Raw genomic sequence first — 15,587 nt, forward strand, 5'->3', positions numbered from 1 at the left:
TCCCTTCCTCCCATTTTTTTTTCAACAAAGTAAAATGGAGCTTTGTACCATCTGAATGAACTTCAAAGTGGCTAGAAAGGGCACCCAGGGTTCCTGGCACTTGTCATTGTCTCCCAGCCTGGCCAACATTTCCCTTCAGGTCTAATTACTTCCAAATGCTCCCAGATGCTTTGAAGAAACTCAGAGGGAGGGGGAGGCATGAAAGAAAGGTGGAAGAGGAAAAAGGAGACTCAGAGTAGAGGGAGCAGAATGCTTTAGCAAAACTGTTGATGGATTTCTTATATGACACCCAAACATAAACAGGGAATGTGTGCGGCTGCTGCCAGTGAAGAATGCAGAAGCACTATGTACAGCTGCTGCTCTAAATCCTTACTGTGGAAAGCAAGCCCTTCCAGCACTTGACAGGCTATAAAAGACATGCTACAGCAAAACAAAACATATTAAAAATAATGTTTAAAGTTTATTACTTCAGTGGATGAAGTGTGGGGTGAGCCTATGCTCCATAGGACTATCTGTATCTTGGTTTGAGTGCTATTCCAGGCTTATTAATTTCACAGAATTTATGCAGGATATATCAGGGGGCAGCTTATAGCCACGGTTAATGATAGGTGATGATATGCTTGTGCTAGTGTTGTTGATTCGCAGTGTTACAATAAACAGAAGCAGTCTGGTTGGTAGGAAGTTGTAATGTGCTTTCAGATGTACTAGTTTTTTGGGGTTTTTTTGTTTTTTTTTTTAAGAGCACAGGCAACATCAAATAGTAGTGATTTTTTTAGCTACTTTGATTCCACCAGTTTTGACCATAACTATTGTCTGCAAGTACCTGATATGGGAAAACAGAAGGAAAAGGTTAGGGACACAAGCAGCAGCATTATTACTGGGGTAGTTTCATGGTTTAAGTACAGGGCTGAGGATTAGGAGACTTCTGTTGCTAACAATGTGCACTATCTCAGTGAGTTCTGCTCGTGCTTGTCCCTTGTGTAATTCAGCTATGCATCAAACCCGATATAATCTACTTCTCTTTCAAGAGAATGAAAATTTGGTACCTTCAGTAGCTAGACTAGAGGTCTTATTCCCCTTTCCCTCTGCAAAGAAAAGTTAGTTTTAGCTGCTGCTGCTGCTATTAAAATGCTGCTTTGCTACTAACACTCACATTGGTGATCCTCTTCAGTCAAGAATGGTTGTGTATGGACCAGGTATGTCAGGGAAGTGAACTCTAGCCTTTTTAGGGCAGCAGTTTTCAGAGACCTGTGTGTCAGTAGGAGTCAGAATGGGGGGAGATACGAGGATTCGAAATCTGGAAAAGGCAAGAAAGTAGGAGTAAATTCTTTAAGAGGGACAAGGTGCTCCAATATTTAAAACTGCAGACTTTTCACCAAGGTAGCTGCCTCAAGGATTCCTATCCTGCAATGGAACAGTACATGCAGATACCTCATGAACTGGATTTCTTTCACTGTCACTTCTGCTGTAGTAGCTGAACTCGTCCCTGGGGTTTTGGGGCATTCAGAGGTAGTATTACTTGCATTTTTTTGCTGTTGCTGTCTTTTACCATATGGTTGTGGGGCTGAAGGCTGAACTAGGTCAGTTCCTTCATTGGTTTCTTTGTACAGCTGCACAAACAGCTGTCTTGGCAAAGAAGCTGCAGTGCAGAGGGATGGGGCACTGCTTAAGCTGGTACTGTCATCAGAATGTGTATTAAATTGTAGTTTTAGTTGAAGTTTCCAAGTGGCTGGCGTCCCAAGCAATGACCTTGATAGCTCTTGGCTGAAAGAGTACAGTGACCTACTGAGCCACTGCTGGCTACAGCTGTCAATGTGGGGAAAAAATGGCTATTACTAATCATAAAGACTATGGATAGCCGGCATCAGAGTGTGTGATCCTTAAGACACACTGGTGTCAGCTGCTTTTCATGCAGCCAGCTATATATTTCCCAACAAAGCTGGTTCAGTTGTGTGGGTCCTGCCTACATGTGTAAGGTTTCTTATTTCACAGCTTCCCCCCCACCCTGGCCCCCCAGCTGACTGTGGGGCCAGGCTGTCCCATGATGTGGGATTCTCACACATGCTGTTTGTTATTCTGTCCTTTTTCCTTTCGTCCCACAAAGATTTAGAGAAGAGGGTGGGTAAGGGGGAAACTTTGCAAGTCTTTGAAGCAACTTGACTTTCGATGATTAATTGCAGCAAAAAGCCTACACAAGGGAGGGAGACTCTGTTTTAATTTATTGATGTTTCTTTGTGAGAACAAATTTATAGCAGAGGGGAAGCAGCTTCTGAGAATTATCAAATAGTTAAAAGGTTCTGAGCATTCTTTGATGTCACAGCCCTGGAGAAATACTGGAAGGTAGTGAGGGACAGGCACTGTTTATTTATAAAATAAAGATCAGTTACCTGTCTTTGGCAAGAGCCCGTGACTGAGCTCCTGTTAACCTATTCATTAGACAGGCTTGGAGCTGGACCTAAAGGTTCTGCCACAGCTGCCTGCTGAGGCGATGAGATCCTGAAGTTTGGATGTTTCCACCCATTAGCTCTTTCCATGCATCTCTGAAGAAGCACCCATTTCTCACATTAGCTAAAAAAGCAACAGCATCTCACCAAGCTGCAATGTGCAGGCTACTGTGAAAGAAGGAAGGCAGCAAGGCAGAAGGCACTGACATGCTCAGCCGGCCGAAAAAAGTGTGCGGCAGCCTCTTTTCACAACCGACAGCGGACAGCGCGGTTGCCTGGTGCTCTGTCGTGCTTGGTAAAGGAGAGAGGAGAGGGAGGCAAAACAGCAGGGAGAGAAAAAGTCGAGACTGTTCTTCCCAGAGCTAGACTCTGAGGATGAGCCTGATGTTCACTGTCAGGCCCGGATCTTCCGCTGGCAAGCTGCACGTACACCGGGGGCCGCTAGAAATCCAGCAGCTGTAAGGGGAGACCCGCAGGCGGCTCACCATCACCGGCCCCCCCCCCACCGCCTCTCCCGAGGAGGGGGGCCCTGCCTCGGCCCCAGGCCCGGGGCGCTCCCGCAGCCACCTACCAGCTGGGGCAGCACCTTCTCCAGGTGCTCGATGTCCACCTGCTCCAGCTCCTGTGCCTTCGCCTGCCGCACTGCCCGGGCCGCCGCCTCTGGGGGGGGGGTGTCGTTGTCATGCGGGTCCCTCGGGGGCCGGGTCCTCGGGAGCGCGGCCGCGGGGCAGAACTGGAGCCCGGCGGGCCGGGCTGTGTGTGTGTGGGGGGGCAGCCCCGGTGCGGGTGGGGGGGGATGGGGCGGGACCGGCACCGCCGGCTGCTCAGGCTGGCCCCGGGTGCGGCGCGCTCACCTCGGACGAAAACGTTCAGCATCTCCGCCATCAGCAGCTGCGCGTCGCCGTTAACTGCAACGACAAAGCGCTCAGTGGGGGCGGGGGCCCTGCCCGCCCCGCCCGCCGCCGCCCCGGTACCTCGGGTCCTCCCGTCGCGGAAGTGCAGGCGGAGCAGCCGGTCCACGGTCTCCTGCGCCGAGAAGCGAGAGGATGAGCGGGGCGGGGGCAGCCTGGGGCCGAGCGTTCCCCCCGCCACGCCGCCCGCGGCTGAGCGCCTCCCCCGCACCTTCCTGAAGCCATCGGCGCGGGCGCCCCGCTCAGCCATGGCGCCGCCGGTCCCCGCCTCCCGGAAGCGCGTGGCGCGGGGGCGGAGCGGCGCCGCCGGCCATGGAGGAGTTCCGGCGGGCCTACGCGCGGCTCTGCGTGGCCCCCCAGGAGCCCGTCCTGCGGCGGCTGCGGGAGCTCGGCGCGGCGCCGGGCCGCGGCCGCCTGGACCTGGCAGCGCAGAGCCTCTCGCTGGAGACGTGCGGCGCGCTGGGCCGGCTGCTGCCCGGCGCCGCGCCCTTCGCTGAGGTGGCGCTCGGCGACTGCGGCCTCTGCGAGGAAGGTGGGCGCGGTGGCTTCTTCCCCCGGCGGACGGCCCCCTCACGCCGGGCTAGGTGGGGGGACCGAGGGGGGTCCGGGCATGGCCGGGGGAAGGGCCTCTGCGCCGGGCGGCGACCCCCGGAGCTGCCCTCCCCACGCCCACCGCTGCTGGGCCGGGGCGGCCAGGGCTGGCGGCGGCCGCCGGTGCAGGGAGGTGTGGGCGACAGCCGGCCGGACCTGGGCACCGGGGCGCTACACGTCGGAAGTGCGAGGGGCGACCCCGAGGGGGCGGGGGTGTGCGGCCGTGGGCCGCCGGGAGGTGCCGGTGACCTGCGCTCCCCCCGGCGCCGCTGCCCGGACCGGAGCCGCGCCCCGCCCCGCCGGGAGCCGCTCCCTCCGCAGCGCGCGCAGGCGGTGCCCGGGCGGGAGCAGCAACCGGCAGGTTATTTTTTTTTTCTACTCAGGTGTAAAACTTCTGTTGCATGGTCTGTGCTCCAACACCTCAGTCAAATCTTTGGATCTGAAGGTGAGTCTGTTCGAACAGAGTGGAGGCGGAGGCGGGAAGGCAGCAGGAGCGGGAGCTGGGTCCCAATTGAGGCGGCCCTGCTGCAGGGCGTTCTGCAGACGTACCTTCTGCAAAGCTCTTGTTCCCGAGTAACTCAGTCCTGGCCTCCTTAACACCATGTTGTGACTTTCCAAAGTTACTTTGTGGCTCGTCTTTACCCGTTTTAATTTAGTTACTCTGTTTTGATAGGAAGTTATGACCGTATATGTTTTTGATGGTTATCCCTTGGTCAAATGAGGCGCATGTACACTTTCCTTTGGGTCTCTGCAGTAATCAGTGAGTTACTAGTTGTTTGATTTGCACTTCTGTAGAGTTTATCCAGCTTGCCTGCGTCTTTCAGGTACTCTGGGCTTGGAACTAAGCACCCACTTTCAGAAATGATGATCACTCTACTGCAAGAGTGACTTCCTGTCTGTATGCCTCTGGCACATAGCTATTCCCTTGAATCTACGGTCCCAAACTACACCTTTCTTTCCCATCTGTGCTGGTGCTAGCTGAGCCCTTTTTAATGGCTTGTGTTGAAGTGGTTCTGCTTACCTAGAATCAGCATTTTCCATCCCATCGTGGGCTGTGCAGATCCTGTGCTATTCTGTGATTTTTGTGAGCTCCCAGTCGTGATGCCTCGTAAGACTAGCGGTGTATGTATTCACCGTTCCCCCCGGGGTCTTTCATTTTCTGGAAAGCTGACTGATACATTAAACAAGTGTTATGTAAACTATCTTTGGCAGGTTGAAATCAGCATTATAGCTGGGGTGCAGCTGGTGGTGTTTGATGGGATAGCTGGACTGGGGCAGGGTGTAGCCTACTGACCACCTGGGACTTTTGTTTCAGGGAAATAACCTGCGAAACGTGGGAGCTGAGGCTTTGGGAAAACTTCTTAGGCAGAACAAATCCATCAGGAGGTAAAAACTTGTATCTACCTGTCTTTCTGTTATTCCTGCCAGATGGTGCACAACGTTAGAAAAGGGCCGAGGGTGTTTTTTGTTGGGGTAGTAGGAATGTCAAGTGGTGCTATTTCTTCTAAGGGATGGGACAGGTTAAGGAGTGAGAACTAGAGGTGCCATTTTAGAGGATGCAAGGCCCTAGCACCATCCTGCTCTTTGAAACTGGGTCAGTTAGCAGAGCTGGATGTTCAAATGTGTACTGTGATCCAGGTGTCGTTTGACCTCTTGCAACTGTCTGTTTACTCCTTGAACTCCCATCCTGTCTGATTTTCCCTAGCCTCATCTTGGAATGGAACAGCCTTGGTGTGTGGGAGGAGGGCTTCTCCTTTTTCTGCCAAGGACTGGGAGCAAACAACTTTCTTCAGCAACTAGACCTGCGCAATAACCAGATCAACCATCAAGGGGCTGGAGATCTGGCCATGGCACTGAAACAAAATGCCAGCCTTCAGGAGCTGGGTAAGAGTGACTAGTTCTTTGCCCACCTACATATATATGTGTGTGCACATGCATACGTCTTCAGATTTGTTGCAGCCTGCCCTGATCTCTGCTAGCTGGTCAGTGTCATTCCCAATTCCTGTCAGTCTGGAGTGCTTTGCAGGCTTTATGCAGGGAGAAGGTCACATCCCCATGGCCTTTGGAGAGTGGGAACTGTAACTGGAGTCTCTGGAACCACACTGGCAGACGAAGAATTGTGTGCTTGGAGAAGAACAGTTCTTGGTGGAGGAGGGAATGGGTTCATTACCATGTATGGGTGCTGCTGGTGTGCCTCATGCCAGACTCAGATTTCACACTTGCTTTGCCCTTAGTAAGGAACTTTGCCAGAATTTCCTTGAGGAAAACACAGTTCTTGGTGCCGGTTCTTTCTCATCGGGAGATTCTGGTGGTGGAAGGAAGGCTCAAGAGATGAAAAGAGGCTAATCTGTGTACTTTTTGAACTGTGATGGCTTCCTGCGCTTCACTGCACTTAAGATTCATCCTTGCCTTTCCTGCTTTGTCTGTTGTTCTCTCTCACTCATGCATCTTGAAAAGGGAGATAGTGTTCATCTGTGTTTGTGCTGAGACCATCTGGGATCAGTTTGCTATGCTTGTAGATGTATTGGGAGCATGGTTTCTCTCGAGCCCTGTGCTTTTCAGCAGATGTGTGGCTACCGGGGTGAAAGTTTGCTGTCTTAGTAGATTTGCGTTGGAATAATATTGGGCTTCTGGGTGGCCGAGCTTTGCTGAACTGTCTGCACAGCAACAAGACCCTGAAGAGGCTGGAGCTGGCTGGGAACAACGTTCCTAGTGACATCCTGAAAGCTGTCGGTAAGTATTACTTATTGCACAGGAAAGAATCAGTAACTGCCATTTCACCACTTGAGGGATTTAGGACACTTGCTGCTCCAGAAGAGAGCTAGCTCTCTTCCCCTCCCTTTCTCAACAGCATTTACATGGTGTTAAGTTGGAAGCGTTACTTTTAACCAGCAAGAGGTAAAAAATAATTTGGATTGAACTAGAGATTATTGTGTCATGTGAATGTGGGAGAACTTGAGACTCTAGTTTGCCTCTGAGTAGCCAAGTTTGGATATGGTCAGTGCAGCATGTCCTTTGTTGTCCTACCTACGGTGGAGTTGAATGGCTCTCCTGAGGCTGAGGTCTTGACAACCCCATATACACTGTTCTCTTTGGTTCTACCCGCCCCACCTTGTGTCTGTAAGGTGGGAGCAGTCTCTCTACCTGGGCCAGCCTGAGAAGGGCTGCTGTCCTCGTGCTTCTGATAGCCAGGTGTTATCCCGAGTGCTACATCTTCCAGCAGTGCCTGCTGCTCTGTTGTATTAGAAACATGTGCATGCTCTCCTGCTCTCTCTGCATCAGAACAAGCCATGAATCACAACCAAGACCGTGAGACTATCCTGAATGAGACCCAGAACCGAACATACGTACTCGGCAAGGAGGTTTTGAGTCTGAAGGATGAGAAGACCAAGCAGGTCAGCAATCTTACACATTGGCAGTTCAAATGGGGCAGCTGGAATCCCACGCTTTCCCTCAGTGTCCCCATGAAACACTCAGTGACAGGATTATTGTGCACTTGAAGTTGCAGGTGCATCTTTATGGGTGGGCACACAGCATAGTTTAGTAAATTGGGTCCTTCCTCTGAGCTAGGTTGCCCAGGAATCAAATCTGTAGCAGTATGGGTATGGAAACATGCCCTGCTGAGCATATTCGCTCTGGATTCTGGAGGAGTTCTAGTGATTTTTTCATCCATGTTTGTGCTTTATGTTCTTATGCAACTGGTTTGATGTTTTCAAAGTGGTAAAAACCTTGAAATATATCTGCTTTTCTTCTGACACTTAATGGTGCAGAGTACCTATAGTTGATTACCTCAGTCAGATATGCTGATGAACCCATTAAACCTCTAGTTTGCTTGCTTTCAGTAGAGCAGCTTGACCTGTCTTCAGCTGTCACTAGGAAGAGAAAGATGAGAAATGTAAATGCTTCAAGCTGATGCAGTTAGTTTTCTTACTGATGTTTGCCTTGTTCACAGTTCTTGGATTTGATGGACACTATAGATAAGCAGAGAGAAGAAATAGCCAGGAGTGGCAGGTGAGTTGTATTTCTGAATGCTTTCTGCTCTTTGAAAGAACTGGGTCCTCTCCATTTCCTGGTAAAAATTACCTGTTTGGGTTTCCCCTCCCTTCTTTCTTTTCTTTTTTCCCCCCAAATGCAGGATATCTGCAGCACGAGTCAGCCAGCTGCAGGAAGCATTGGATGAGCAGCACTCTGTTATGAACTCACTGAAAGCCAAGTATGGAGGAGAAAAACCTAAGCCTTCCCTCTGTTCTGTGCTGTATAGGCAATGCTGAGCAGAACCGTTCAGAAAAGGGATAATCTTGTAGAGCGCCTGGCTTACTATTTCGCTTAGTTCTGCAGTAGCATCCAGAAATTATGGTCAGATCAGGCCTTTGGGTTTGCCGTGCTAGATATTTAGCTTGCTTTTAAGTAAAATTACAGTGCACTGGTGTAAAAGCAAGTGAATTACAGAGGGTGAAAAGATTTAAAAAAAAAAAAAAGGATTGTGGGGATGGGGACATGTTCCTTGTACAGTTCACAGCCTGGCAAGAGTATGTACCTGCTTCCTCTGGCAGTTGGCAATATCCTCTGAGAACCACTGCAGCTATGGAGGAACCTGACCAGTAAGACTGTACGCTTAGAAAAAATGAGGTCGAGCTGCCTGAAAAGTGTTAGGTTGTGTAAAGCCATGTGCACATGACAGTGATTAGACTTCAAACATCGATGAGCCTGGCTTGTTCTGTTCTGTTGGGTAAAGGTAGTTCCATCATGCCATGCCTCAGTGTGGTCATGTCCCTCATGTACAGATTAAGCAAATCACTCCTGCTACCTGTGTTTAAAATTCTATCCCTAATTGTAAACAACCTTGTAGTGGTGTAAAGTAGCTAGCTTTGTTTTCCTGTGAGAGTGGGCAAATCCTGGAGTGGTCCAGGTGTGGAAAACAGCTCATGGAAGACAACATGGGGAAAATGCAACAAGGCACCAGATCACCAGGCTCTGAGAAGTCCCAGGTCACTTATGGTTTGCAGGGGCTGTTGGGCGCAGAGATATGCAGTGTCTTTTTCCCAGGGGCAACAAAAAAAAATAATCACAGAATGGTTTGGGTTGTAAGGGACCTTAAAGATCATCTAATTCCACCCCCATGCCATGGGCAGGGATACCTTCCACTAGCAGGAATTAAAATACCTCATTTAGCAAGCCTGATGGCATCCACTGCCAAATATGCATTAACATCATGTACTGTGTGGCACAGAGAGCTCACTGGAAGCGTCTCCTTTATAAAGGGCTCTGGAAAGTGTTTCTCTGTATAGGCTGCAGATGACTGAAGCTGCCCTGGCTCTGTCTGAGCAGAAGGTGCACAACTTGGGAGAACTTCTGAATGCTGTAAAACAGGAACAAGCCAGCATGGCTGAGTGCCACTTTATGGAGCTCCAGCAGCAGAAGCAGGTCAGCTGGAAAAGTCCTGGTCAGGTTTGAGAGTAGGGTGCCAGGTCATGCCTGGTTTGTGTAGATTTGGGGGATGCTGAATGGGGTAGGCAAGCATGACTTTTACAACCATCAGGTAGCCGGTTAACCACAGCTACCATGACAAAAATTCTTGTGTGGATGAGATAGGTGAGTGCTAGGTGTGAAGAGGAGCCATGGTGTTTATGGGGTAGGTGGGATTTAGCTGGATGTGGTGTTGAATGGAGTAGGTTGGCAGTGCAAGAACTAAGGTGAGTACAGGTTCTTAATTTTGACTCTGTTTGCAGGAAGGTGCTGTTCGGGAAGGCAAGTTTTTGCATGAGTTGTCTGCTGCCAGTGAGAAAAATCTGCTTCTTAGAAACCAGGTAGGAAAGCAAGTCCAAGGCTGAGAAGCGGGAGTTTGGACATGGTTTACTTCTGCTCTGTTTATACATTCTTTACTTTGATCCTTGTTTGTGTGTCTGCTGATTTTTCTGTACAGCCAACTTTCTCTGCTAATAGGAAGAGAAAATCCTTTGTGGTGGTAATTCCCTTGTAGGTGGATGAGTTGGAGAAGAAATGCAAAGTTCAGCAGGATCAGCTGTTCCAGGTAAAACAAGACCTGACAAACAGAACAGCAGAGCTGAAGCTGCGGGCCATGCGGGCTGAGGGTGAGTGGAGGAGCAGAAACGGCACATGGACATCTATGGGTTGGGATTGCTGTCCATGGGTGCAAGGCAGCCAAGGAGAATGGGTAGAAGTGTTTGTGATAGAGTATAGACATAGCCTGCGTGGCATGAATGCTGTAATTGCAATATGCCTGCTTTTAATCTGCAGAACACCTGGAAATGGAGAAGAAAAGATTTAAACAAAGCCTTGAAGACATGGAATCCCTTCGGGTAAAAGAGGTAAGAATGGGCATTCTGCAGCACACTGAGGTTAGTCTTTGATCCAGACATGCAGGTGCAACTGGAGGTCATTGCTGTCAGCTACTCTTAAACAAGTTTAAAAATTAGTGGACTTGGTCTTAACTGTGGGGATAATAGGCCATTTTTACAACCAAAGCCTAGCTGAAGAGATGACAAGACATTCTACTAGCTAGTAAGATTTTGTAGCTTGCAAGAGTATGGACCAGAGTGGTACATGATTCTACAAAAGAGGCTTGGAGGCTGGCCCTTGCATCAGGCTTGCGATGCATAGAGGTAATTCTGAATAAGCAGTCCTGTGGTGCTCGCTGACAAAGATGCCTTAATAGAGGAAATTGAGGCATACATGCTGTATGCAACCAGTCCTTTAACAGGGTTCAGCTTGCCAGTTCCTTCTCTGTTATGTTTCAGGGGGATTCTGTCTGAGTGTGGACAGGACAAGAGGCTGTGATCAATTCTCTTTTGGAGTGTCTATTGACGTGTAGAATCTCTCAAAAATAAAGTTATACGTATAGATTTTTCTGAAGATTTTGAAATCTTGTAAGAAAAGACATAGGCCAGGAAGATTTTAGACACAACTAGAAAATGCACCTCTGGTGTTTCAATACCACTTGAAGATCAGAGCTTGGACTCTGTACCTTTCCTCTTGGCCTGGAAGGGATCTCTGTCTGAAGTTCCTAGTTTCTAGAGGGCAGATTCTATCTGCATGACAGTTTCCTAGTGGATCTCTGAGGGAGGTAAGAGTTCTTCTTTGGTGGGAGATGGGTTACTGAGAGGATGCTCTATCTCATGCCAAATGGCCGTGCTGCTATGCCTGGAGAGACAAGTGGGTTTCTGGCACTTGCTTAAATGGTTTCTATTGCTTTGCAGGTGGGTCATATGACACAGCACATTGAGACCAGTGAACGTTCCATGCAGGACAGGATCCAGAGGCTGGAGGCCATCAGGATAGCTCTGGAGGAGGTGAGAATGGATGCTCCAGGCATCTTGGAATGCTCAGGTAGCAGTGGCAGGAGAAGGCTTCCAGAGGAGGTTTGTGGAATCTTCCATAGCTTGCCTATGTAAAGATTGTCATGTGCTGTAGGGAGGAACAGGAAATAGCAGTTCACCAGCTAAAATTATTTTTCACTGCTTTGGACTAAGGAAGGAGAAGGTTCCAAGGAGACATTTCTAGAATCTGATTGAACAAAACTGAAGATCCCATTGAACATGGTCAGATTCTTACCAGGATTTGACTTCATGGGTTTCCCATGTGGTTCCCAGTAGTGTAGCCTGGTTTTCCTTATCTGTCCCCCAGCTAGATCCAGCACTGCCTTCTCCTATTCCCCTGTCTTTGGAAAGCTTGACCCATTACTTGCCCTCATATAACTGAAATTCTCATTGAGTTTAGATGTCAGTCTTGGGGCGAGAAGAGGTTATGTAGCCTACATTTGTTTTCTCTGCCCCTGAGTGAGAGAGACAGCTGTGTTACATTGTTGTCTGCAATGGGAAGCTGCTAATGTTTTCTGGTCAGTGTTGCAGGGATGCAGGTTCTCTTGCCTGGAATTATCTTTCATGTTTCTGTGGCAGCAGCTGAACCAAGTCAAAGCAGCTGCACTTGCTGAGCGAGGCCGTGCCGAAGAGGAGTTAATGAAAGTCCGGAATCAGGCACGGCTGGAGGAGGTAAGAACAAGACCTGTCTGTGGACACTGCCTCTGTGGGAAGGAGTGAATTTGTCTGCCTAGCCTATGTTTTTGTCTTGGGGAATTGATGAGTAACTCCCTGCTCTGGGTTTCACTGGCCTGCAAGTAGTGTGATTTCTGAGGAAGGAGTTCTGAAAAGGCTGCTTTGAATTGTCTCCAGAACATAACCACTGTCCCCACCTGCTCCGTGCTTCCCAGTAGTAACAGAACTGATGTGAATCCTTCTATTTAACAGCAGCTCTCATGGGCTGCTCCTTTCCCTGGATTTAGTAGCCACCTGCAGAAATTTCTCTGCTGCCGGATTTAAAAGTCACTGTAGAACCGAACTTTGTGAAAATGGCAATGAAGTCAACATCCTGTGAAAGGGAACAAGGCGTAAGGAAAATACACCAAAGCTATTAAAGTGTTTACTTACATGTAACATCACAAAAGAAAATGCTTTACTGAGCTACAAATGTATAAAAGCTGCTTTGTGTGTGGTGGGACACAGCAGTTGCCTAGCTGCGTGTAGCAGTGCTTCAGAGCCATTTGGGATACAGAGGAAGTGAAGGTAGAGCATTAGTTGTAACCATTGGCAGTGGCGTTGGTGCTTCTGCCAAGGACATGCCTCTGTTTCTCAGTGAGTGAATTGGCCTTGCAGCGTCTCCACCAGAATGTTTTCACTGGCAACAGAAAGCAGCTTAGATTTACCCCTGAATGCAACGGCGAAGTGCCTTATCTGTTATGGCTAAGTCCTATGCTTGTTCTTCAGTGCCAGTTGACTCAACCAAGGGTTTGCTCAGTTGACAACAAAAAGCTGAGAGTCCCTTTGCAGGAATGGAATGGAACTGATCTATTTTCCTTTGTGTGTTACAGCGGCAACAGCTAGAACACCTAGAAGAGAAGCTGCGGCTGATGACTGAGTCACGAAATGAAGCTCAGTACTGCTGCATTAAGCAAAAACAAATGATTGCTGAAGCCCAAGCCAAAGCCAATCAGTTGAGCCTGCATGCTGATGGACTCAGAAGGCGGCTAGAGGAACTTCAGCAGGTAATTTGGACTGGAGTAGAGATGCAGTCACCGCAGGGCCAAGTTGCTGAAGTTGTTTGGTTATTCATGGGCTTTCCTTTGTGTGTCAGGACCTAAAGAGTAAGGAAGAGGAGAAAGTGACAGAAGTGAATAAAGTGAAAGTGGAATTACAAGAGCACATTGGACACCTGCAAGCTGAACGCACAGCACAGGATGGGCTGAGAGAGAAGATTGCAGCCCTGGAAAGACAGCTGAAAGGTGATGGATCCTTTCATGCTTCAAGTGGTAACGCTGAGTTATCCAGCATTGGGCCTGGAAGTGAGCTGCACTTACAGGTGGTGACAGCAGTGCTTCCTGCCTGTGCGTACAGTTGTGAATTGTACCCTCCATCCTGATGTATTTGCAGGGACTCTTGTCCTCACTTTATAGAGAGCAAGACTCAGATAACTACCCAGAGCTGCACAGCAAGCAAAGTGTTTGGATTTCCTGCACAGTCAAGTGTAACATCTTGTTTGTGGCAAAACCTCTCATGCTGTCTCATACAGCTTCTCTCGTGTGCCTGTGATCATCCTGCTTCTGTTGCCTTTGCCTGTAACATGTTCTGTCTATTCTAGGGCACCCTAATTTTCGAATGCTGCTCTTATTTCACAGCCCTATCAAGTAGTCACCGTGAGGCACTGCTGGACAAAGAAAGTGAAATCTCTGTGCTGCTGGAGAAGCTGAGAACGAAAGAGGCTGACATCTCCAGGATGAGGGAAGAAGAGGCCCAGCGAGCAAGTTTCTTGCAGAATGCCATCATGGCATATGTTCAGGGCTCCTCCTTGGGAACCCACAGTTCTAGGAAATAAGAGTGTGGCTTAAGGGATCCAGATATCTGCTGTCAGGAAGAGGGTGAGCAACTCGGGTACAGCCTCTTCTAAGTGGGACAGTTTGTCAGAGTGGGGTGACACAAAGGCTTGAAAACACAGAAAATTGTTCTTACTCTTCAGAACTCTTGCTCCCAGCCACATAAAGGAGAGGAGGAAACAACCATCCAGGGCTGGGATAGAGGCTCGTGGATCTGAGTTCATTATGTGGGGCCCTTCCCCTGCACTGCTACTGCATTTGAACTAGTTTCTGTGTCCTTTTATACAGCACCACTCTTTTGTCGGCATGCCCTGTTGTGTTACCGGGGGTTGTATGTTCCCTGGGCAGCGCTCCTTCTGAAGTCTTTTGTCTGGATGCCAGGGCTGTTAACAGTGAAACCTGATGAATGACAGACACCAGTGTTTACAGTTCTGTGTAGGTGGGTGCCATTTCCTTTGCCTATGGGGTCCTGAAGCTGCTGCAAACACCAGATCTTACCCAGCTGTGCTTTCATACCCATTGCTTACAGATGGAAGCAGCAGCTGGCTGGGCACACTTTGGCTCTTTTACCTTCCACAGCTCTGGCTGCAGCAATGGGTGGTAGATGCGCATTTGTTATGTATGGAAACAGCTACGCAGAGGGAGACTGCTGTGCAGTGGCTGTCCGTATCCATGTTGGGCAGCTGGGCTTTGGCCATGGTTCAAGCCTATACCACACTGACTGGCATGGAAAGGGTGGGGTGGGATGTTGGGGGTCAGCATCTGTGCTTCCTCACTGTGAACTGCAACCATTGGCTGGAGTTCTTGTGGCTAAAATGCATTCGAATTTCATTCCGGTATGACAGACAGCAAAAATGTCCTGCTGGCTTCTCAGGATTGTGGAGCAGACAGTGCCATTTTCTGGGCCTTACCCAGGAGAAGGTGCTTGTGACTCACCGCTGGGGAGCTGCTTCTCAGAGCGCAGAGGGGAGAAGGTGCTTCCTTTTCCCAGCACCACGAGTCCTCACGTGGCCTGAGAAAGGGAAGGGATGTGAAGGTCTGAATGGGGGGCAGCTGAGGCCTCTGTCAGGGCAGCACAATAAGAGCCTCCTGCTAGTTTCTCCAGTGAGAGTGTGGTGGGGGAGATGAACTTGTGGTACATGGTTTAAGAGGCAACTGGAAAATGAACTTTTGAGTGAACTGGTTGGTTTATGTTTGTGATTTTTCATACTGGGTTTTGCTCTGCTTTTTTAATAAAGAGCTGCTGCATTTTGCCGTAACACTGGGCTGTAAAAAGCTGGATGTTTGGCTTGGTGTAGAGGGAGGGCCTCCCGCTGCTTGCTCTCAGGAAGGTCCCGCGTCTGTCCTGGAACTGGGGGGTGGTTACAGGGGGGTGCGGCGTGTGGCTGCAGGTGGCGGCTCCGAGCAGCGACAGAGCCGGGGACCTGCGCGCAGTCACGGGGAGGAGGGAGCCGGTCCTGAGCGCGGCGGTCTGCGGGTGCTGGGCAGCAGGGGAGGGAAGAGCAAAGCCTGTTCCTCGCGACACGAGTTGTCGCTGTCCCTGGCGGAGCACCGGGAGAGGAGGCGGCACCCAAAAGCCTCCCGTGTGCAGGGTTTTGCTGCTGTATCTTCGCTGCTCAGCAGCTCGGGGCAGGTGAGATGCAGCCGGGTTTCGAAGCCTCGTCCTGGCGGGTGCGAGTTTCCGAGCAGCGCCGCGGTGCCGTCGCAGCGCGCCCAGCGGCCGGGCCCCGGAGCGGGCCGATGGCTGCTCGGGCCGGG

General features: G+C 50.0%; 2 protein-coding genes across 4 annotated transcripts; one reads left to right on the plus strand and one right to left on the minus strand.

Moving 5' to 3' along the window:
- Positions 1 to 2,202: 2,202 nt before the first annotated feature.
- On the minus strand, positions 2,203 to 3,661 carry CENPX (centromere protein X). Its single transcript, XM_055794068.1, has 5 exons — positions 3,567 to 3,661; positions 3,419 to 3,470; positions 3,299 to 3,352; positions 3,016 to 3,104; positions 2,203 to 2,900 (listed from the first exon to the last, which is right to left on the minus strand). Exons 1-5 carry the CDS (start codon positions 3,603 to 3,605, stop codon positions 2,886 to 2,888), a joined length of 249 nt encoding a protein of 82 aa, XP_055650043.1. The 5' UTR covers positions 3,606 to 3,661; the 3' UTR covers positions 2,203 to 2,885.
- Positions 3,648 to 14,241, plus strand: LRRC45 (leucine rich repeat containing 45). Of its 3 annotated transcripts, none has more exons than XM_055794060.1 (17): positions 3,648 to 3,887; positions 4,330 to 4,391; positions 5,262 to 5,332; positions 5,652 to 5,830; positions 6,548 to 6,679; positions 7,229 to 7,341; positions 7,899 to 7,957; positions 8,082 to 8,159; positions 9,235 to 9,370; positions 9,676 to 9,753; positions 9,927 to 10,038; positions 10,205 to 10,275; positions 11,164 to 11,256; positions 11,863 to 11,955; positions 12,831 to 13,004; positions 13,094 to 13,241; positions 13,635 to 14,241. In XM_055794060.1, the coding sequence occupies exons 1-17, from the start codon at positions 3,668 to 3,670 to the stop codon at positions 13,829 to 13,831; spliced, it is 2,016 nt and encodes a 671-aa protein (XP_055650035.1). In that variant the 5' UTR covers positions 3,648 to 3,667; the 3' UTR covers positions 13,832 to 14,241. The 3 variants fall into 3 exon arrangements, with proteins under 3 accessions (XP_055650035.1, XP_055650037.1, XP_055650036.1); XM_055794061.1 differs by having other exon boundaries at positions 3,649 to 3,887; positions 6,551 to 6,679; XM_055794062.1 differs by lacking the exon at positions 8,082 to 8,159.
- The last annotated feature ends 1,346 nt before the right edge of the window (positions 14,242 to 15,587 follow it).

The sequence above is a fragment of the Falco peregrinus genome, chromosome 2, assembly GCF_023634155.1.
Source record: "Falco peregrinus isolate bFalPer1 chromosome 2, bFalPer1.pri, whole genome shotgun sequence".
NCBI classification, from domain to species: Eukaryota; Metazoa; Chordata; class Aves; order Falconiformes; family Falconidae; genus Falco; species Falco peregrinus.

Excerpts from the sequence above, each read along its gene's own strand:
- CENPX (XM_055794068.1), bottom strand. The coding sequence starts at position 3,605 with ATGGCTGAGCGGGGCGCCCGCGCCGATGGCTTCAGGAAG. Across the intron at positions 3,471-3,566 it reads GCGCCGATGGCTTCAGGAAG|GAGACCGTGGACCGGCTGCT; the intron begins GTGCGGGGGAGG and ends TTCTCGGCGCAG. Across the intron at positions 3,105-3,298 it reads GCTGAACGTTTTCGTCCGAG|AGGCGGCGGCCCGGGCAGTG; the intron begins GTGAGCGCGCCG and ends CCCCCCCCCCAG.
- LRRC45 (XM_055794060.1), top strand. The coding sequence starts at position 3,668 with ATGGAGGAGTTCCGGCGGGCCTACGCGCGGCTCTGCGTGGCCCCCCAG. Across the intron at positions 6,680-7,228 it reads TGACATCCTGAAAGCTGTCG|AACAAGCCATGAATCACAAC; the intron begins GTAAGTATTACT and ends TCTCTGCATCAG. Across the intron at positions 7,342-7,898 it reads AGGATGAGAAGACCAAGCAG|TTCTTGGATTTGATGGACAC; the intron begins GTCAGCAATCTT and ends CCTTGTTCACAG.